This window comes from Typha latifolia, chromosome 11 (assembly GCF_019914945.1).
Source record: "Typha latifolia isolate L0001 chromosome 11, TyphaL0001v2, whole genome shotgun sequence".
NCBI lineage: Eukaryota > Viridiplantae > Streptophyta > Magnoliopsida > Poales > Typhaceae > Typha > Typha latifolia.
In genome coordinates this window covers 5,469,984-5,493,462 of record NC_133096.1, presented here as the reverse complement: position 1 = coordinate 5,493,462, position 23,479 = coordinate 5,469,984, and the positions used below count along the sequence as shown (strand labels likewise).

Below are 23,479 nucleotides of genomic sequence, written 5' to 3'. Positions count from 1 at the left end.
AAGGAATTACTGCTCCTATTATGCATCGCTACGGCGGGAAAACCCCAATCGCCTTCCCAATCCACTCCCTTGGAAACCCTCCATGACCAAAATTGGAGGAGCAAGGATCGGTGATGAAGAGTGCGATCAAGATTTTGGTACGCAACTCTTGCTGAATTGCAGTTTGTATTTATGCCTTGCATGATGCGTGATTTGTACATTGAGTTTGCGGCGTAGAAACTTAGGAAATGATTGCGCTGAGAGATTAATAAAGATCACAATTTTTGAGATCTTTTAGTTCGATATACTATAGAAGTTGAACTAGTCAGAATCTAATTAAGATATAATTTGCTTGAAAATTTTTGTGTCATATACTACTTTGGTGGAAATATAATTTCCGATTATTTTCTCGTGTTGTTATGGTTGAGCAGCTATATATTGGGTTGGGAGCAGGAAGAACATAACCGGTAAAGGTCATCAAGGAAGATAGTCCTATAAACCTTAGTGTGCGTGAGGTGAAATCCCATCAATCAGTTATATCTATGTCAGTAGTTTAAGTCTACCAAATTTTGATTAGAGGCAAATGAAAGAGTTCGAATGGATTTAAAGAATGTTGCAGGGTATTCTGGATGAGTAATGACTGCAGCAGTGATGGAAGAGCATTAGCTTTGAACGAGTCAGCTGCCTTATATGGTAATAAGAAATTTCACTAAAGCACTTAGGAATCGACATAATGTGCAATGTTTAGATTCACATCCTCTGTATAACTCATGCCATGTCAAATGCCTATTAGATTGAGTCTATAAGGAACAATTCAGAGTTCAGTAGCTGGTTCACTTGAAGATTTCTATAAATAAGTTAACTTCTAATAATCAAATCTTCAACCCTAGGAGTTCGCTTTGCATGCAGCATTGAAGTTGTTAAAGACAATGTATTTTGCTTGTAATTATTTATAGTTTGTATGCTAATAATCTCTTTACATACTTTTGGATTTTTTAATCTCTTGCCACAAAATAGGAGGCTTGCTCTCTTTGTTGACCATTGACACAAGCTTGATTTTGATTTACATCCAAATATGTCTTGAAAGCTTTGCAGATAGTTAAAAACTTGCAGGAGAAACTGCATGGGCATTTTGGTTCTTTTCTAATACTCTCATGCTATTTCCATATCAAAAAGGGGTTGAACTATTTCACTGACCCATATATATTTACGGTTTGCATGTAGTACCTGCAATTAAATTAAATCTCACACTCTGAGCCAATTAATTGCCTTTTTCAGTTGGGCTGATTAGCATCTGTGCATTTGCCATGTGTAGTTAACCAAATAGTCCTTGTCCACAAACTTGGTTTCATTTATTTCTTTTCAAGTTATGTTAGTTACATTTGAATACTGAAGTCTTCAAAATAATTACTGACGAGACTGAAACTTTTTCTTTTTTGACCTTTGAGGGATTTAAATTAGATGTATTTACATGTCAGTTTTGATCATAGATTCAAGTATCAGTCGATCCCAATCCATATCGCCGAAATGGATTGGCCAATATGGCCGATTTAGTCGATACCCTCTCCGATTTGCCCGAAATGGAGGGCCGATATAACCGATACTTATCGTTTTTTCAAGCACCCAATCCTGATTCCGAAACTGATAATTAGAATCTTGGTTTTAATCTGAACTGGGAAGTTATGTGGATTAGTTGGCCAATACATTATGTAGTTATATATGGACCTAATGAACCGAAAGAAGCCAAGGCAGAAGTGTTTTCATTTTTCCTCTTTTCTTTCTGAGACGTGTTGAGTTACTTTGCTACCTAATTTCTGCTGACTGGAAGGACATCTATGAGTCTACTGAGAATCACTTATCTATTGAACCTCAGGAGGATCCAAATTAGAAATTTACACTAATGGAGGTGGCAGATGATCCTCTAATGTGCTCAGCTGCACTCCTCAGACATCACAGTGCATAATAGTCTATTTTAGCTCTATTTGTTTAGTAGGACTACCTTTGATCAAACCCTTAAGTGCATACTTTATACTATTCCTCCAGAATTTATAGGTCGGCAGACTGCAGTCATCATTTCAAGCTGAATATTTTGCAAAATTTAACAGAAAAATCTACCTAGGTGTCCAAATAGTATTTAACAGATTCATCATCTAGGCGATGGAGAACATGGATTCATAATGATGATTTTATACCAACCTAGTCTCTTGCTTCTCCTGAAATATAAGGGTGTAGAGACTATGCAAATAGTCAAACAGGACTTTTTAACTGTATACTTTTGAGCTTCATCTTACTTTATTTGGACATGTAGCTAATATGCATGCACCACATTAGTCCGGTGTTCTTAGTGATGCAAAATAATAACAACAAAGGCTTTGTATGGATGTGAGTACCTTCAAAATCCTGGTTGGATGGAGAGTACCAGTGGATTATTTCAACCAGATTACTATCTCCATTAATCATGGAAAGGCTGACTAGCTAGTCTCGAGATTGGATCTGGCACATTATGTCGAGTTTTCAACATCTAAACTTTGATAAAGGTGATTATAAGATGCACAAAACCAAGTCTCACCATTGAGGAGTCAAGTAGCAGAAAATTCCCTGGAACACTATTAAACATACTAAGATAGAGCAACAAACTATATTAGTTTGAGAAAAGCACCGATCTTGGATACATGGAACTAAGTAAATCACATGAGATCAAGAATGGTTGTACTTGTGGCATGGCCTAAATTTTGAACTAGTTTCATTATCCTCGAAAAAGTTCATCCATTCCTCGTTGGAGCTAATTCATGAACTGCTATGAGTTTGTGCACTATTTTATGATCTTATGTTTTCTTCGAACTTTATCACTTATTTTTATAGATATGTGAGATCATTTTGGTAAATTTTATAGATGTGTGAGATCATTCCTCGCCGGTGCTGATTCAGCATGAACTACAATGAGTTTGTGCGTTATTTCATAATCTTATTTTTTCTCCAAATTTTATTAGACTGGCACGGCACGTGTCATGACACTTATCGATTGTGCCACAAGAGTAGAGGCTCCACCTATCACAAATCCCATGCGAGAGAGAGAGAGAGAGAGAGAGAGAGAGAGAGAGAGAGAGAGAGAGTAAGTATTTGCCATTGACCTCACCCTCTTGCTCTCGTCATCTTCTTCCTCTTCTGGTTAGGGCACACGAGGGTGAAGAGGAAGATGGCAACAACGAGTGGTGATGACTTGGGTTAAGGTGTCATCGTCGGCCTCTATACTTTTGGTATAGGGGTAGTTGCTTATACAACATCTTTGGTTTATAGTCTTGTTCTCTGTTAATTGGATCGAAAAAGTTAACTGAAGGTATTGCTAGACGACTTTTTGTTTCCAACTCGGAACCACTGACAACTTTTCTTCTCTCTGATCAAATATTCAAGAGTTCCACTTGCCTTGACTTGTGAACGAAAAGATTCTTTGATCATGCTGCTAGGAGGCGAGAGGATGGGTACTGTGTGGCACCCCTTGTGCCGGCAGGCTCGATACGCTGCCAACATGACCATTGTTGCATGAGATAATGGAGTTTTAGCAAGTAAAAATATCAGGTTGAGGTTAAATGAAACCATCAACAAGTAGGCAGTCTCTTATTGTCAATTAATATGCCAATTTTATACATTTCTGTCATTTACTTAGGAGTACTCTAATGCAGAAGTAAAAGACCTGGCTATCAGTTAACAATTCCTAATAGTTTGTCTTTTTGCATATAATTACTACTTGAATCATGCTTAAAGATTACCATATGGTTGATGTTATAATGTTATAAATATTATAATCTTATAATCTTATATTTCATAGTAAGGTTGCTCTAGACCTACTATTTTATCCAAAATAACTTTCAAATATAATTCATATCTTGAATAGGTGCAATTTCTTTGTGTAATGGACATATTACTTCCGTAGGACTTGTTCAAAAGCTATTTTGCCTGTGCTCTTATAATGTTATAAATATTATAATCTTATATTTCATAATAAGGTTACTCTAGACCTACTATTTTATCTAAAAGAACTTTCAAATATAATTCATATCTTGAATAGGTGCAATTTCTTTGTGTAATGGACATATCTGTAGGACTTGTTCAAAAGCTATTTCGCCTAGAGCTCCCTATCTTCTGCTACATCCTACATAGGTTGTGCACTCTTTAGTTCAATGAAATCTTGATGTACCATGTTAGTTATACTTCACTAACTCACTATTCGAGTCTTTCTGTCCAATTTCTCTTATTTGCTGTATAATAGTAAGAAAACTGGATTTCCCTTTTTATATATTGCTATCTTGTGTCTCTTGCCACATGTTGAAATCTCACTTCCTTGGTCATACATGGTTGACACTGATGCATAAATCAGAAATCAAACTCTATAGCAGTTTATTCTAGAAAACAACCTAGATTGCGTGGTTTGATGAGTAATTTGCAAGATGGAGCTATCGCAACCAAAGAAATTTGCTCAAAAAAGGGAAAGATTACTCTTAGACAAGCAAGGTAATCAAGACTCTAGCTAATATCATATCACTGTGAAACACCAAATTGTGGTTCTTGTGGGTTGTTCTTACTTAGTAGGCAAGATAGGAGGCCCCTTGGAATAGTATTGTAGTTCCAAATGCCTATAAAATAAATCATCTATTTTGCAGATCATATACATAACTATAGCATCATGATTTGAATTTGTATAATTGTTTATTGTTTACACTTGGATCTTCAGTCCCACTATATTCCCAACAATAACTTTGATAACGTTGATACTTGAGTTTTTCCAGCAAAATATGGTAATTTTCTTGAAGAGACTTTTTGTTGTAGAAATGAATTGAGATATTAGTATAGCACATAGGTAAGAAAATTCATTGACTCTTTGAACAAAGTAAGAATAAGAAGACAAAAAAGGATAGAAAAGTCTTTTTGAATCCTAATTTATTGACGCATCGGTGACTGGATGGTGTGATTCAAACATTGATACATATAGTGCTTCTTCATGTGACAATTACATTTCTCGCAAACAGGAATCCTTTCATTCAGATCCTCAACATCAGGACTGATGATAAAGTACTCGCAATGATCTACCAGTGAGGGAGTGTCGAGAGCTTTTCTCATTGCACCCAAGAATCCAAACTTGCTTATTTTTGGTTCCCAAACATGAAACTCTGATAAAAGTTCCAAGGCCTTGTTCCCAGGAAGTTTGACAATTTCAGTTGATGCTCTTTCACTTAAAAGTAACCAACTTGTATGTTCTGAACTAAAATTCAACAAAGAGTTGACTTCTCCCATTATAGAGTCTGATTCAATTGCATATCCAAGATGTAATTTTGAACTATGCATGCTCTTTAGACGTGACCAAAACATACAGATTTTTGTAAAGGACAAGAAGCTGCTCAAGTTTTCTTTTGTAAAAATTGATAAAATGTCTCTTGTTTGTTCGTGGTACTTGCTTCCAACATATATTAACTCTACAAATTTTCCATACCTATTGATTTCATTCATCTTGTTAATGAGTTCTCGAATCCATCTTAGGTCATCACTTCCATAGATACAAATATTCCTTCTATCTTCTATCTGTAACAACAAAATTTGTATTACAATTGGTAAACAAAAGATAAGTGAGATTTGAGATTGTGAGGATGTTTTAACTGATCAAATTCTTATAGGAAAGGTACATTGGGTTCTTTCACATGCTAAAGAATAAAAATATTATTTTAAGACATGATTTTTAATATTCTCCTAAACTTAATAACTGCTAATTACTATTAGAATGTAAAATATAAAAACCACCATTCTTGGACAACTTAAGCTTTTAGAGTAGCTCGTAAGTTGACATAGTATTAGAGCAAAGGTCTTTGGTTCGAATACTACTAGGCCCATATGTTGTTTAAAATATAAAACTTCACTAATTGGTTCGAATACTACGGTGACTTTCTTATGTGACTCTGGCGGGGTTAGTAAATAATCCCAAGATAGATTAAAAGACTTTCTGATGTAACTAATTTCTCTCAACGGTTAGTAGAAGAGACATGGTACGTTTATCAATAGTGATACCTCCTGATGATCATAATCGGATCAGCTATAAGGAAACGATTCAAGCATCATCTTGAAGTGATTTCTAATTGATGTAGATCCATAGGGTATAGACCCAATGGAGACAATATTGAGAAAAATTTTAGTATGTTGAAACTTAGCATGTTATGAGATATGACTTTCTATTATTATTATTGTCATTATTATTGTTACTTTAAGAACATGCTTAATAGAATTGACATTTTATATCATTGAATTTAGATTTTTATTTAACGTTATAAATTTTAGATTTATTTAGCTTTCGAGTAGATTTCACTCACTGAGCTACTGGGAAGCACGGATACTCCAATTTGGGTGGAGTATCCGTATCCGATACGTTTTCGGAGTATCCTAAATTTAAATAATTAATTTTTATTTTCGGATACGGGATGGATACGGCTGGATATGTTGGGGATACGTTTCAGATACGTTTTGGATACGTTTTGGGTTTAATTGGGTAATCGGGTGAGTTTAATTTTATAAACCCGTTAAGAAATTTAACTTACCCCCCCCCCCCCCCCCGTTCCACCCCCAATTTGATATCAATCAAACCGTGCCCTAGCTCTCCCTCTCTCTCTCTCTCTCGATGACGTCGCTCCCCTTCCTCTCTCGATGACGCTGCTCCCTCTCTCTCTTGACCACGACGCTGCCGCCGCTCCCTGTTCTCCCCTTCTCTCTCGACGAACTAGCTTTTTTCTTCAATTTCTTTTCAGTTTTTACTCGATTTCTTCTCTGAATTTTTCATTTGATTTCTTCCCCTTCCCCTTCTTAAATTCTTTTTAAGTTACTTTTCTCAGTTTTTTTTCTTTTTTTTCCTTTTCTTTTCTCAGTTTTTTCTCCCTTCTCTGAATATTTTTTCTTCTTCGATTGTGCAGATTTCTTCTCTGATTTTTTTTTCCTTTTCTACTTTGCCTTATTTACAGTTTAATTAATTCTGTATGATCACTTAAGTATTGCATGTCTTAATTTTTATTGCTTTAAACCTTCTCTAGTTGCTTAAGTATTACAATTCTGAATTTTTAGATTTATTCCATTATTAGATTCCTAGATTAGCCGGTTATATTTAATTTGAATGACATGAATTCATCTTCTTAAATATTAGTATACCAGTTAGAACTAATACTAATAGTTAGATTAGTACAGTGTAAGAACTTAGAATTTCTCTGTTTTATTTTTATCACAGATATATGGCTACTGAAAGTATGAGTTCTAGTACTAATAGTGTGGCGGTAGATGAGAGTGCTCTGCTTTGGAAATATGTAACCAAATTAGAAAAGATGGGAGAAGAAGAAGGGAATATGAGGTTTCAGTGCAATTATTGTCAGCAAATATACAAAGGATCTTATTATAGAGTAAAGGCTCATGTGATGAGAATTAGTGAATGTGGAATCAAACTATGCCCTAAAGTAAATAGTCAGCATATTGTGGAGATGAAAAGGATAATAGAGCAGGCTGAGTTAAAAATAAAGAACTCTATGCCAAAGTCAATACCATTGCCAATGTCAACTCAACATGGAACTTCTAGTATGCCCCTTGCAACTTCTTCTAACATGCCCTATGGATCAAAGAAGAGAAGGGCTGGAGAAACAGCTGTTGAGAAGTCATTTAATATGGCTTCTCGTAATCAATTACATAGTCAAATTGCTAGAATGTTTTACTCTGCTGGGTTACCTTTTCATCTTGCTAGGAACCCATATTATGTTAAGTCTTATACTTTTGCAACTAACAGTCAAATAGCAGGTTATTTACCTCCTGGATATAATATGTTGAGAACCACACTTCTGCAACAAGAAAGGGCAAACATTGAAAGGTTATTGGAACCCATTAAGGGCACATGGAAGGAAAAAAGGGGTTAGTATTGTGTGTGATGGCTGGACAGATGCACAAAGAAGACCTCTTATCAATTTTAGTGCTATGACCTATAAGTCTATGAGTTACTCATATGGAATGCAATGATACTACTATTCTCATTTTGGTGCATTATTTTTTGAATGTTGATGTATTCTTTGTCTAATTGTCTTTGATATTTATTACTCTCATTTTTTCTATTAAATGCTTATGTAGATAATAGATGTATTAAAATATTGAATGCAATATTATGTATATGTTGTCATTAGAATATAATATTTTTATATAATTTTTTAATTGCCGTATCCTAGACGTATCGTATCCTGTATTTTGAGAATTTGCCGTATCCCCGTATCCGTATCGTATCATATCCGAATCCCGTATCCGTATCCGTGCTTCATAGCTGAGCTATAATTGTTGGCTCATGGATCTTTCTCTTCTAATATTTTAGGTAATGGTCAGCGTGGCAACTAAGCAAGATGCACCGGAATCTTACCTCCACTTAGGACCTACCTCTTTACCTTTCCGTTCTTTTGGTCTTTATGTTTTAGACTAATTGTTAATTGAATTTGTTTAGAGACGTATTAATAATGACATTAGTTATTTTCATTACGATTGGGTTAAATTATATAAATCAAATTCTTTTAGTTTATTAATTCTTGTCATTGTGTACTTAAAAAGTATTAGTAAGGCTTTGTGTATCTCAAGTGTATTGAGATACATGACCGGTCATGATTCTAATTTCGGGTTGTGACACTTTTTCTCTCACATAAATAAAAAGAATTCTTACTTTCTCTTCTACTAATTCTCTTTTATCAAACTCTCTCCCCCACTACCCCTCTTTCTTGTTAAACTCTCTCCGCTACTAACTCTCTCCTACTACCTCTCTTTATCATCAAACTCTCTCCCCCACTAAAACTCTCTCACATTACCTCTTTGTTAGTAAATCTCTCCTTTAAAAAAAATTCTCTCTCCCTCATCCTCTCCCTCTCCCTCACCGACTATTTCCTCTCTCCCTCCCTCTCTCCCCCCTAGCACTCTCACTCTTGCTCTCCCACTCTCTCTCCCCCCTCCCCCTACCAAGTCGATATAGGCTATTCTCTCTCTCTCTCTCTCTCTCTCTCTCTCTCTCTCTCTCTCTCTCTCTCTCTCTCTCTCTCTCTCTCCCTCTCTCTCTCTCTCTCTCTCTCTCTCTGAAGAGCTCTCTCTCACTCTCCTCTCTCTTTCTCCTTTTTTCTCTCCCGATTTCAAGTATTAGCTGATCTTGACCCGAAATGGATCGGGTATCGGTCTATCAAATCGAAACCTTGGTTATGATTGTCTATGGTTGATCTCGATCCATTTCGGTTGATCTCACTCGGGATCAACCAAAACTAGTTTCCATGGATAGGAGTAGGGCAAACGACACATGGGATAAAAGTATAAATGATCTACTTTATAGATCTAACTTAAAATATTAGATATGAGCGCGATAGCTTGGGGAGGAGATTATTCAGTGGTGGATGCTCCTCTCCCTCTCTTGCATGGGACCGGCAATGGAACCCCTATTCTTCTGGCATGGTCAGCAAGTGTGTCGCCGGCATGACAATTGTTGGTATGAAAAATCACTTTTTATCTTATAAATTTTATAATATAGCCTTTCCAAGTGCCAATTTAGGCTCATATGTAGCATCTTGACATCTACTCAAATTAATTCTTAGAAAAAGACATCTACTCAAATTAAGTGGGTATCAAAACACAGTTGCTCAACCTTTGGTAAGAAAAGAAGAGGGAACGATCTTACGGTTTTGCTCATGTTAATTTCTTATTTAAAGCTATTGATGCAACATCTAGAAATACAAGAAACCAAATGGCCCCTCAACGAGATCCTTGATAATCCCTCAGTGAACATGCTGCCATTTCATCTTTATGGAGTGGTTAATTGGCATGACTTACGTACCTCGCCCTCACTAGGGATCCGAGTGAATTGTTGTAGTACTATTCATTGATATAAGAATTATAAGGTCATATAATATTTTATTATTATAATAATTGATATCCTAATGTAAGTAAATTTTTGTTAATTATAAAAGAATTGCAAATGGACAAGAACGAGCTTTACTAGAATAAATGCATGTAGCATCTTTTTGAATATGGTTGCTAGAAGACCTACAAGTTAAGGTTTAAGGTCATTATTGGGTTAGCTCATAGAGACACAAATAATCGTGTTGCTATCCTACACAAAAGATGATGCCTAATCAAAATCAGGCTGGTCCGATCACATTTGATTTGACTAGTATAAAGGTCTTGTACTAAGATTTTTTGGCATATTTACAACTATGTCAGACTAAGACCAATCTATTATGCTTGTTGGGCCAGCAAGATCTTCTACAAATGATTAATAATGTACCTTTGAGATTCTTTTTCTATATAATGAAAATGTTGTGCCATTCTTCCCTTCAAATGCATTTTCTAAAACGGATTATCATGTCAATAGCACGTGCCTGTCCGCACACCCTTACTGTGCGACTGGCACACATCTAAATAGGCTTTTAAGGTTATACATATTTTATGTTCTAATTAACATATTAAAGATTGCATTTGAGTCTTTTATCCTTACATAATATTGTAAACGATTTAAATATAACAATAATCAAGTAGAAATATGATTCAACAAATAATATCAAATAACTTTCCTTTCCTTGTTTCCTATATGTGAAGAGTATTTTATATGGATCTATCATAAAATGGTAGACCTGTGTAGAGTGACTCTTGCAAATGATAGATCTAACTTCATTATGCTACATAATGATTAATCTTGGATTTAGTTTCTAAACTGAAGAAATTAGGAAGAGAAATTAAGAAAAGCATATCTTTTGATGAGATTTGAAGTTCTCATCCTTGGTTCAACTTCTCTCCTAGATCTCACTTTCTCCTGATTTTCTTTTCTTAGTTTGGTAAATAAGCTTATTAACAAAGAAACTTCCAAAAAGAGTTTCATTGAGTGATACAGGTGTTACAGACACACGCTGGCACAGGACAGCACATGTCAGCTTAGGGGAGTGTCATCGACTTGCCCCATACAGTGCCGACTATCTAATATTATTACATGTGCACTAGTAGGTCTTCCTTTGCTTCACTATGAATGAACTTTCAACTTCATTGTTTCCTTGCTGTTTAATTTCCATGACTAGGTTAATTTGAAGTTTCTATATTATCTGATTTACACTAGGTTAGCATTAGATATTCCTTTAGGGGATGGATCAAGTACGGATCTATGTTTATAATTCCAGGTAGTTTTTTTATAAGCCTAGGATTGCCATTGTAATTTACACCCATTGCTAGCTTATTTTGCTGGATCGTGAATGTCTAAAGCTTTTCTATTTAATCCTTCCTTACTAGTTGAACTAGGAGAAAAAATAACTTATTTATGCTTCAAAATCTTTTTTGTCACAATATGCTGTATCATCTTGGCAACATATTTTTGTTGAATTAGTAAATATATTACATTACTATGGAAAGGAAAACTAAATGAAGAAAATAAAAGGAAGTAATGAGTTTTTAAGTACTTAGTAAGAGCATAGTCATCCAAATGAAGACAGTTCTTTAACCTTTCCTAAGTTCTATAAGTATATTTTCAACTTTCAAGTTACAAGTTAATGGCACTTATTATGTTTTCTTACTATAATATCATAAACATTAGTTTGGTTAGTACGAAATAGTGTTGCATTACGGAGCTAGGTTGAGAAACATACCCAGTAGGATATGATGGGGTCAAGATCATCAAATAGAAATTCCACAGTCCAGCTTTGTTCTTTCCACAGATCTCTTTCACGTGAAACTGAAAAAGGGTAAGCTTTTGTTCCCCATATTGATATGGCATTGATTGCATTTATTGATTTGATCTTTCCTTCACTATCTAGAACTACCATCAATGGATCCCCTTGATACTGCCACACTTCTTGGAAAAACTGTATGGCTGATGAAGACAAATTTGAAGGTTCGTATAGGGAATACCATGGTAAGATGTCTATCATCTCATGAAATGTCTTCCTTTCATCGGTAGACCACTGTGCAGACTTTGCAATAGGAACCCAAACAATCTTGAAGGAAATCTCTGACCCATAATGTGGGCCATTATCAAGTTGTTGTTCCAGCAGGAGTAGTTCTTCTAGGCATAATTCCACACTTGATATAAAGATCATAACCTCCTCTTCTCTAAGCACATCAATACCTACCTATACAATCACCGTAAGGAAGAGGATCAGTTCCTAATAGATGCATGACTAGTTAATGAAATATAAGCAACATAGGAAATAATTTTATATAAGATAAGAAAAACAACAAACAAGCAAATATGATCCATCTGATAGAGTGTAAGGTATTGTTGAGCTGGGATAATGCTCTAAACATTAATATGTTAGAATTGGTAGTAAAGTAATTTCTGATATGATACTAACCTTTTTGTTTGAGAGGCAATCCAAAAGTGGGCATTCATCCTTTAGAGCAAATAATGTCCTCAAAAATTTTTGTTTATCTAATTGGTTGTCCTCAAAGGACTGCAAGAGACTTGAAAACACATTTTTCTCTGATAAAACAGAAATGAAGAAACCAATGTAAGTTTGAGAAAGATAATTTATAAAAATTAGGAAGTTTCAGATCACAATATATATAGAAATGCTCATTTAGCTACACTATCAAGGCTTAGTTTAAAACTTGTTGAAATTCATGTTAAATGGTATACTCATTAAGCTCATAGAATGAAAGGTCATTTGTATCCAACGTAGTTGAATCCCTGAAATTCATGTAAATACTCAGTACTATATTCATTTAGCTCATAGAACTATGGAGCAATTGTACCCAATGCAGTTATATGAAGCAATGAACATCTAGTACTTTTGTGTGGTACACAAGACTTTAAAAGATTATAGGTGGTAAATTAGCAAGAAATGGGTCAAGTAACATCTATGGTAGGCAGGTGCTTGGGCATCGCTCGGAATTCAAGACAGTTAAAAAATAAACAAACAAAAGAAATAATAGTTAGAGAAAAAGTAAAAAAACTAAAAATTAGTACCTCATTTATATATATATATATATATATATATATCTCTTTTTTTTCTTTTTTTTTCAGTTCTTACCATGGTTCGTCGAATCGGCCGATTCCAATCTAGGCCTAATTCGAACTTTCTATCTCTATTTCTCTCTTTCACTCTTCTCACTCTCTCTTACTCTGTCTTTCTTTCACTTTTTCTTTCTTTTTTTCTCTCCTTACTATATAGCAATTGTTTTTTTTTTACGGAGAGATCTAGCTCCAACAAACTTCGATGAACTCCAATAAACTCTGACAAACTCCGGTATATAATTTTTTAATTTTCTCTCAATTTTTTTAATTTCTTCCATTCTCTCCCTTTTCTTCTCTTTTCTTCTTCTTCTTCTTCTTCTTCTTCTTCTTCTTCTTCTTCTTCTTCTTCTTCTTCTTCTTCTTCTTCTTCTTCACTGCACTATGGTTTTTCTTTCTCTTGTTTAATTTTTTTTCACTCACTCTCTTTCTAATCTATTCTTCTTTTTAATTTTTATTACACCATAGTTTTTCTTTCTTTATTTTCTTATTTTTGGTAAACTTTTTTCTAAATTTTTTGAAGTTTTCCTACATTTTTAAATAATATTTAGAATTTTACGTAATTAAAAAGTCCGACTAGATCCTGATATGTATCATTTTTTCGGAAAGTCAATATTAGTTTTGATTTTTCAAACCTTGGTTCTTACCCCTATGCTTTATTTCTTTCTCTCTCTTCTCTCTTTTTCTCCTTTTCTTTCTTGATGTTCTCTTCTCCCTTTCTCTTTTCCAATTTGGTTTCTTTCAGCCAAAATGACCAAACTTGGTTTATCCGGTCGATGATACCCTACTGAAACTAGTTTATTAAGATTGGAATCGGCCGAAACTGAGAATCATGGATTTTTCTACACCATCTTCTTTATGATAATTTCATTTATCACTAGTAATCATCATTTGTAGTCCACATTTGATATTTTTGAATCTCAATATCATAATAACTAAGGTAAAACGAGTATCTATAACAGTAAACAACTTTAAATTTATAAGTTCATTTGAAAATGGCAAGTCACATAGAGTGTTGTATGATAAAGTTTTTAATGCATATCACATTCCCTACTATAATAGATATCCAACCACACTCATAAAAAATTATCTCCTTTCCCTCAGTTTTTTTTGTGCATATATATATATATATTTTTTATTTTTATTTTTTTAATACAAGATTAAATATTGGACAATACATGGTGTCCAAAAAATACGAGAATAATGAGTCTTTATAAGCATCCCTACTGACTTACAAATATGAGCATTATCAGTAATGAGTTATATCACATTTTGTGCCAAAATCTATTTAATTACTTTGCTGATCATAAAAAATATATCTTTATACTACCCTTCATTATTTATAACTCTAAAACATGGGACTGATTCTTAGTCATTGCCAAAAAGTTGATAAGAGGTTTTCTTTGTGCATCTGTCTAGCCATCGGACAGAATACTAATTCCTTTTTCCTTTCACGTGCTTTTAACGGGTTCCGATAACCTTTCAATGTTTGCCCTTTCTTATTAGAGGAGCATCATTTTCAATATTATATCCAAGAGGTAAATAGAGCCGTAGAGAAAGCGAGTCTTCATAGGGCGATTGATCCTTCTTTGTGCTTCCTGCACTTCTGATTATGGAGTTGTACGATTCTCAGTGTTGGGGATAGGTTTCATGGTGCTTGCTATCTGACTACTAGCTACAAGAGTATAAAACTTGAACATAATATGGGTTTCTAGCAAGATAAATACATAACTCGACAGAGTAGAATATTCTAGCAATTTTACAGTGTAGTTGATTATAAGAAACCATATTAAATGGCTTCTCAAGAGCTATTTCCCTATTTATCCTTCTCTTCTTTGATCCATAGGGCATGTTAGAAGAAGTGATTCCAAAAGGCATACTAGAAGTATATTGAGTTTATTTTGGCAATGGCACTAGCCTAGGCATAGAGTTCCTCATTTTAGTGGCTATTTACTATAAGACATGGTTTGATTTCACATCTAATAATTCTCATAACATGAGCTTTCATCTTATAATAAGATCCTCTTTATGTCTGTTGATAGTAAATTACACTGAAACCTAGTATTCGCTCCTCTTTCTCCCATCCTTTCTAATTTAGTTGCATATTTCTAAAGTGGAGCACTGTCATCTGCCCCACTACTAGGACTAGAACTCATACTTTCAATTGCCATTTATCTATGGTAATATGACATCAAAGAAACGTTATACTATTCAACTGTTATTGTCATACAAGAAATAAAACAAAGAAGGGACTAACCATTCTAACATTATACTATTCAACTGTTAGTTAAGCATTCTAAAAACATTCTACTAACCATTCTAACAACGATTTAATATAAATAGGGACTGATGCAATTCATAGAAGAAAAATCTATGGAGGAGAGGAGGGACTAGTGCAGTTGAATGGAACAGAGAAGGAGAAAAACACAAGAACACTAGCATGAGAAGGAATGGGAAAGTCAAGGGAGAAAAAGAAAACAGAAATTAGATAAAAGTAAAGAAAAATCGGCTTGCGAAGGGGACAAGGGAAGCCAAGGGAGGAGAAGGATCCTCTATGAGAAGCTCCACGTCGAGAAGGAAGACCAATGTTGAGGGAGGAAGACTGACGTGAGAGAAGAAAATCAGGGAAGAAGAATACCAAATCGTCATCGAGAGAAGAGCACTGCTATTGAGAGAAGAAGGCACCGTCGCTATTGAGAGAGAGTAAGAGAACAAGAGGGAAGGGATAATGAGAACTAGGACACACCATTGACCGGAGAGAACAAGAAGGAAAGGTGATCATTTTTTTCTCTTAGTTTAAATAACAGGTAAAGCTTAACAGGTTTAAAAACATTGAACCTATGCAATTAGTACTCGCCCGATTACCCAATAAGCCCAAAATGTATCCCAAATGTTGAAAGATGACTGCAATGTACCGGAACCATCTGCTATAGTGAAATCAGATCATCCACTGTCATAAGTGATCGGAGACGTAAATGAACTAATTAAGACAAGACGACAAATCCAAAGTGAGGTATCATTTACTTGCTATATATTTTCTTTTGAACCTAAAAATGTGAAGGAAGCATTGTTAGACGATTCTTGGGTTAATGCTATGCATGAGGAATTAGATCAATTTTCTAGGAATGATGTTTGGTATTTAGTCCCTAGACCTAAGAATGTGGACGTCATTGGAACAAAATTGATTTACAAGAATAAAAGTGATGAACATGACAATATAGTTCGAAATAAAGCTAGACTCGTAGCACAGGGATATACTCAGGTTGAGGGTATAGATTTTGATGAGACATTTGCTCCTGTTGCTAGATTAGAATTTATTCGTATACTGCTTGCTATTGCTTGTCACTTAAAATTTAAATTGTTTCAAATGGATGTGAAAAGTGCTTTCTTGAATGGTACTCTGAATGAAGATGTTTATGTGGAACAACCGAAAGGGTTCGAAGATCAAAAATTTTCTTCTCATGTGTTTAAACTGAAAAAGGCCCTCTACGGGCTAAAACAAGCTCCAAGAGCTTGGTATGAGAAGTTGACCACTTTTTTAGTGGATGCGGGGTTCACTCGAGGGGGAGTGGACAAGACATTGTTCATTAGACGGTCGAACAAGAGTTTAGTTGTAGCACAAATATATGTGGATGACATTGTCTTCGGGGCAACGAGTCAATCGTTAGCTAAGGAGTTTGCGGATCTCATGCATAATTATTTTGAGATGAGCATGATGGGTGAGTTGAAGTTCTTTTTGGGACTTCAAATTACTCAATTGGAAAGAGGGATATTTATCGCTCAAACCAAGTATGCTAAGGATCTTGTGACTAAATTCGGTTTAGATAATGCAAAATATGCTAGAACTCCTATGAGTACAACTACCAAACTAGGTAAGGATATTTCAAGTAAAAGTGTTGATCAGACACTGTATAGGACCATGATTGGTAGTCTTTTGTACTTAACTGCTAGTAGACCTGACATTGCATTTAGTGTCAGTGTGTGTGCTAGATTTCAGTCTGAACCTAAGGAGATACATCTGTTTGCTGTGAAACGTATCATAAAATATGTCGGTGGCACAGTTGACTTAGGTATCTGGTTTACGTATGACTCGGAAGCTATCATATCTAGATACACGGATTCTGATTGGGCAGGTTCATGTGATGATAGAAAAAGTATCTCAGGTGGATGCTTTTATATTGGAAACAATTTGGTTGCTTGGCACAGTAAGAAACAAAACTCGATATCTTTATCTACTGCGGAGGCCGAGTACATTGCAGCGGGAAGTTGTTCTCAGTTACTATGGATGAAACAGATGGTCAAAGATTACGGCATTGAACAAGATACTATGGTGCTTTATTGTGACAACATGAGTGCTATTAATATATCGAAAAATCCTGTTCAACACTCGTGTACAAAACATATTGATATCCGACATCATTTTATACGCGAGTTAGTTGAAGACAAAATAATAGCACTAGAACATGTTGAGATGGAGAAACAGTTGGGTAATCTATTTACAAAACCTTTGGACTTACAGAGATTTGAGTATCTTCGTACTTCTTTAGGAATTTGTGCTTTGGATTGATTTTCTTTTTGTTTTGGTTTGCGTGTTTTGGTTTGCATATTTCATTTTTATGAGTTTTTTTTTCGTTTCTTTGTAGGTTTTCTTTACTCTGAAATTTTCTTTGTTTTTAGTTTCAGATTTGTCAAGAGTTTTTGGAAATAAAAATAAAAAAAATTAATGCACTCCTAGATTCAATAATATACTCTTGACATATAAATATAATTTTTCTCTTGATTATGAGTTATTATAGTCAATTTTGTCATCTTGTAGTATATTGTATCATTTCTGATTTATTCACTCTCTCGACTTCTATGATAATTATACTGAAATTAATGCACCCATAACGTGTGTATATTCTTGTGTGAGCATGACATCATGAAATTCTTTTTAAATAGCTTACTATTGACCTTGATTTGCACAGTTTGACCTCATGTTTAGTCATCACAAACGTGTTTATAAAAGATCAATGAAAAGGGCTACAATGAGTTAGTGTGAAAGCCATCTTGTTGAGAGTCCAGTTTGACTCAGTACATTGATTGCAAATTAAATAAAATTTTTGCTACTTGTGTATATATTCTCGCACATTATTTGATTTGTACTACAAGAAAAGGGCTACCTACTCATGTGTGAAAGCCATCATTGCACCTATATGGTTTATGTATAAAAAATAATACAGGAAAAATTCCTGTTCGGTTATGGCGAATAAGTCGAAAAGTGCAAATTTAAATACTAAGTCGGTTTGACTATTGTGTTGTATCATTGTTTAAATTGGAAAGTTTATTTAAGAAGAATGTTTCATGTTATCTATGCTCACCTTGCATATGTATAGTGTTATGATCAATCAAGATTAATTTAATTTTGAGTGATGCATTAGAATTGATTATAATATGCTTTTGATGATTTGATTGATCTGTGTATGACTTATTTCATTCGATTGTCATATTCTATGTCTTGAATGTATTTTGAATCTTTAGATGTGCATCTCCAAAAAGATTTTTTGATTTTTTCTTAGATTTTATTTTTTTACTTAAAAAAAAAAGAGCGTTCGAACGCAAATTTTTGAGTTCGAACGCGGTGACTGGCGCGTTCGAACGCGCAGACTGGTGCATTCGAACGCACTCGAGGATTCTTTAAATATTGCGTCCGAACCCAAGGGTTTTCATCTTCCATCTTCCAAACCCTAAAAACCCTTCATTTTCTCCCTTTCAAATCTTCAAAATCTTGCTATTTTCCATCAAATTTCTCACTCCAAACCCTTTTAAAGGGTCGTTCTCCTCCAGATCCAGCATCTTTCGGCCGAATTTCTTAGTTTTTCTTCACTTTTGCGAGGTATGATTATCCATCAATTTTCCTATTTTTTATTCAATTAAGTCTCTTGATCTTGATTGATTTCGTGCGTTTTCGAGTTTTGATCACATTAAAGTTACTACCTTAATGTTTCTTGTGTGATTGAACGTGATATCTTAGCGTTTTCAAGTGGATGATGGATTTCATTTAGGGCCTTCATCGTTTCTTGAATTATTTTGGATTTCTTGCTATCTTTTTGTTTGCTTTGGGCATATATTGAATCTTGCATCTTGTTTCTTTCTCAAGAATGCCTAGAAAAGCTGCCGTTTCCAAGAAACCTAGGCCGCCTTCCTCACCTATTTCGGCTCCAAAGTTTTCTACTTCAACGGCTGCCGGGCGATACAAACATAATTTTGGGACCCGTCCTGTTATCTGTGAACGACCTGTGGTCATTTCCGATTTTTCTACCTTGGGGATAGAATAGATATTTTCTAAGCGAAGATGGTTATCAGTGTGTCGGATGAGCGGAACTGCTTATGTGGAAGTTGTTCGGGAATTTTTTAGTAATGCCACGGTTTTAGAACGCTGTATTCGTTCTACTGTTCGTGGGGTGTCTATGTACTTGGACGCAGATGTCATTCGCGTTGAACTTCGTCTTCCTGATGGTGAGTTCCAGTACTCCACGTCTGCTCCACTTCCTGATGTCGATGACTATGCTGGCACTGTACTGATCAAAGGGGAACGTTGGAAGGGGAACATGATGCCGCATGCAAAGCTGACACTAGTGGCTCGCATGCTTCACCTGTTTTGTCTGTACAATGTCACCCCCAAGACTCGACATTCAAGCATTAGTCTGGATCGTGCATTTCTTCTTCATGCAATGTTATCTGGAGTCTCGGTTGATTTGACTGTGGTGATCTATGATTCAATACTCACAGCTACACAGAAAGAAGCACCTCGTGAGGGGTTACCGTTTGGCATCTTTATTACAAATTTGTGCACTCAAAGTGGGGTGTGTGTGGATGCTTCGAAACCTTCTCTTACTTCGCATAAACCGTTGGATCGGATTACTCTTAAGCGGAGTCAAGCTCACAACCAGTCGTCTCCTCTCAAGCAGTCCTCTTCCGCCGTTGGTCGCTCCTCGCACCTCGACAGTTCTGATGATAGCTCTGATGGTGATACATCTCACTCTGAAGGGGAGTTACCACAGTACTCTGACCGTTTCGATCAGCTTAGTACTTAAGTGCAGGATCTCCATTCGGCAGTGAATGATTTACGAGCTGAGCAAGCTCGTCAGGGGACTGTCCTTGATTCTGTGTTGACAATTCTCGTCAGTTTCCTCCGAGTTCCTAGTCTTTGGCATTTGTGGCAAAAAGGGGGAGAGTGTATAGGTGTCTAGGTGTGTAGGGGGAGTTCATTAGAGTCTTTCTGTTTTTCTAATCTTGCTTATACCTTTGCTTGGAGAAATTGTGAACTTTGTCTGTTTAAGTACTTTTGAACTTATGCTCCATTGATTGTGTTTGGATTGTTTATTCATTTCAAGTTATTTTCACTTGATCTTGGATTGGTATATGTTTATTTGCAGGGATTGATGTGCAAAATATTCTAGTCTTGTTGATTGCTCAATTTGAAGTTTGTGTAATATCTTGTAACCTAGGTGTTTTGTCACAAATTGCCAAAGGGGGAGATTGTTAGGTTTTTATTTGTTGGCAATTGTGTACAAAATATTCTAAGTGTATTTTTTCATGTATATGAGCTTTACACAAGTCTAGAAATCTCTGGTTTGAAGAATTGCAAGATTATTGGAGAAAAGCCGTCAAGTTCACACGCGTTCACAAACGCGTTCGAACGCGGGTACTGCGTTCACACAGACAGAGAGCCGCGTTCACAAACGCGTTCGAACGCAGGTACTGCGTTCACACAGACAGAGAGCCGCGTTCACAAACGCGTTCGAACGCAACCTGAAGAATTCAAGTCGTCGCGTTCGAACGCATTCGGGCCCGTTCGAACGCACCTGAGTTCAAGTCATGCTGTTCGAACGCACCCGAGCCGCGTTCGAATGCACCAACGAAGTTTGATAAAATTGGACTTTCGTGAGACTTGGATTTGGCTCAATCTTGGAGATCATATATAAGGATTATGATGCCCTATCTTGTGTGGTTGAAGAAGCATTATTAAAGGAGACTTCTTGAGGTTACATCGGTTCTTCAACTAACAAGGTTCCACTCATCTACAAAAGTTAATCTTTCGTCTTAAGGGCTATCTAGACGAAAAATCAATCTCGAGGGTTACTAAGATTGGACTTCAATCACGAGAAGCGGTGAATCGTGGGTTCTAGCGATCAAGACTGAGAGGAACAAAGTCGTTTGAATCGACGGGTTGTTTTGTGAGTCAGTCTTGTAACTGCTACTATTCTAGTGATTGGTTTTTTATCCGAGTTTGGATCCGTAGTTTTTTTCCGTTTGGGTTTTTCCACGTTAAAATCTTGGCGTTCATCTCTGCTTTCGTTCTTAATATTTCTACGGACTTTTACTTAAGCGAACGAGTGATATCATTGCCTAGTATTTAGATACATATTTATGTCTAGGGATTTTTTCACAACTAAAAGTAGTGTTTTATGGAAACCGAGTTTTAATCTTGCATTGTAGAACTCAACACAGAAAACTGGTTTTATAGAAATGAACTTGCAAGCAAACAGCTTTATCATAGATGTACAATGATGGCTTTTGGATGACATGAGGATACTCGATGATAGTAATGGTACTAGTCTCACTTCAAAACACATACTGTATAAGTCAGTCTATAGATCAAACTAGAGGGAAAAAGAAATGTATTTTGTGCAACTAGAGATAAAGTATTTAATGCAGAAGATAGCTTAACATGCGGAAGGAAACAAATCATCAAGTTATTTCTCCTTAATGATAATTAAAATGTTGCTTATTTGCAGTTGAAATAGCTCTGAATTTAGTGATCAATATTGTGAGGGTCATATTACCTATCTGTTTGTTAAATTCATCATACTGCTTCCTCAGATGACCATTCATGTCACTGACCTTGCAAGCTAGACTCCAAAGCTCCCATGTTGCAGCTATGACATTTGACTCTCTGAAAGGTAGAAGTTGCAACATTGAATACGTCCACCAGTTGTAAACTTATAATTGCACAGAAGGAATAATTATGTTGTAAAGATTTTAATAATACTGAGTAATATATCATTCTCATACTATTCTCAAAAAAATATTTCATTCTCATAATCTTGAGATAGACTATACAATATTAACAGAGAAGTTAGAAATAAAAGTCAGTAAAACAAACAAATAAAATCAGGGATAGAAAATGTACTTGCTCTCAAAATTTAATGCAATCAAGCTAGTGATTTGAGAAGCACATTCCACTGCACTTCGGATTACCCAATAGGAAGCCTTATGGATTTGAGTCTTTGGCACAGCCATTTCTTCATGGCCTAGGTTTACATAATTTAGATGGAGAACTTCAAACTCTAAGATGCATTTTGTCACACTGACCATTTTATCCAACAGATATCTCAAAGCCTTAAGCCTTAGCTCAAATAAATTTCTCGGGGTCATGTAATTCCTTTGTCCCTTCAGTGTTGCTATTGACAAGGCCAGACAATTGGTAGAACGGAACTGCATAATGAGCCAAAAGTTCCCATAGGCTATTGCTAATCCTGCAAGCACTATTACAAGCTTTGTACTCCATGAATGACTTCCCAGAAGTTCTAGGACAGCCATTGTTGTTGCATGTAAGAATTGGTTCCCAGAACCACTTTGGAGAATCTGGCATTGAATGCAATTAACTTAAGGAAAAGGATATAGTCATCTACATTGGGAGAGAAGGAAAAATTGAGGAAGCAAAAGATACATTTCCAGCAAAGTAATTTGCTACCTCAGATGCAATACGGTTGATCGTCCATGCCAGTGTCTTGATGCTGCTGGTAAGTCCAATGTCATATCTACTGCTGTTTGCTTGAATTTCTTCTCTGTTTAACTTATTAACCTGTAAAATCAAAGCTATTAGCTGGACAATGTGGGCAAGAATTCATGAGATTCTTTCAGGTGCTACAAAAAATAAGGGAAAACTCTAATGTATGTGATATATGTATAAGTTCAATATGCAGCATAATAACTACTCTGGATAGATTTCTTTCAGAAAACTAAGATGAGATCTAGTTGAGTATTAGTTGTAGTACACTTGGCATGGGGGCGGCATGGAGTATACTCTCAATCAGATGGATCAATGGAGCAGAATCGACAGTGCTATCATCTGGCAGATGTGTTTGCAGAATTTTCTTCATCAAGATGTCATCACAGCTGGTACCAATATGAAGCTGCTTCATTTGAACAGAATGAACTTTACTGATCAACATGTCCATATATATATATATATATATTCACTCCGGTACATCAAGCTTCCAAATTATCTTGTGTCTTTGTTCGTTCAGTTTATGCTTTATGTTCATGGATACTACTGCTGAATAGAAACGATCCATGAGCCATAGTAATATTCCATCCCCATGTGGTTGCCTCTGAGGCCCACTTTCTTTGAACCAACCGACCAGTATAAAGAACAAGGTTTATAGTACTGCTAATCTTCAGTTCTGGAAATTGGTTAGAGACATATACTGTTGC

At 35.6% G+C, this 23,479-nt stretch overlaps 1 protein-coding gene and 1 long non-coding RNA gene across 3 annotated transcripts; one reads left to right on the top strand and one right to left on the bottom strand.

Annotated features, from left to right (window-relative positions):
• The first annotated feature begins 38 nt into the window (after positions 1–38).
• Positions 39–23,432, top strand: LOC140798276 (uncharacterized). Its single transcript, XR_012110810.1, has 2 exons — positions 39–137; positions 21,863–23,432. It is a non-coding gene; the product is annotated as an uncharacterized lncRNA (long non-coding RNA).
• Positions 4,892–23,223, bottom strand: LOC140798274 (protein SIEVE ELEMENT OCCLUSION C-like). 2 transcript variants are annotated; one of them, XM_073152080.1, is made up of 7 exons: positions 23,041–23,223; positions 22,713–22,847; positions 22,173–22,627; positions 21,826–21,935; positions 12,339–12,466; positions 11,634–12,116; positions 4,892–5,553 (listed from the first exon to the last, which is right to left on the bottom strand). In XM_073152080.1, exons 1-7 carry the CDS (start codon positions 23,221–23,223, stop codon positions 4,915–4,917), a joined length of 2,133 nt encoding a protein of 710 aa, XP_073008181.1. In that variant the 3' UTR covers positions 4,892–4,914. The 2 variants fall into 2 exon arrangements, with proteins under 2 accessions (XP_073008181.1, XP_073008182.1); XM_073152081.1 differs by having other exon boundaries at positions 22,737–22,847.
• Positions 23,433–23,479: the final 47 nt, after the last annotated feature.

Excerpts from the sequence above, each read along its gene's own strand:
- LOC140798274 (XM_073152080.1), bottom strand. The coding sequence starts at position 23,223 with ATGGACATGTTGATCAGTAAAGTTCATTCTGTTCAAATGAAGCAGCTT. Across the intron at positions 12,117-12,338 it reads ATTGCCTCTCAAACAAAAAG|GTAGGTATTGATGTGCTTAG; the intron begins GTTAGTATCATA and ends GTGATTGTATAG. Across the intron at positions 5,554-11,633 it reads ACCCCATCATATCCTACTGG|ATAGAAGATAGAAGGAATAT; the intron begins GTATGTTTCTCA and ends TTGTTGTTACAG.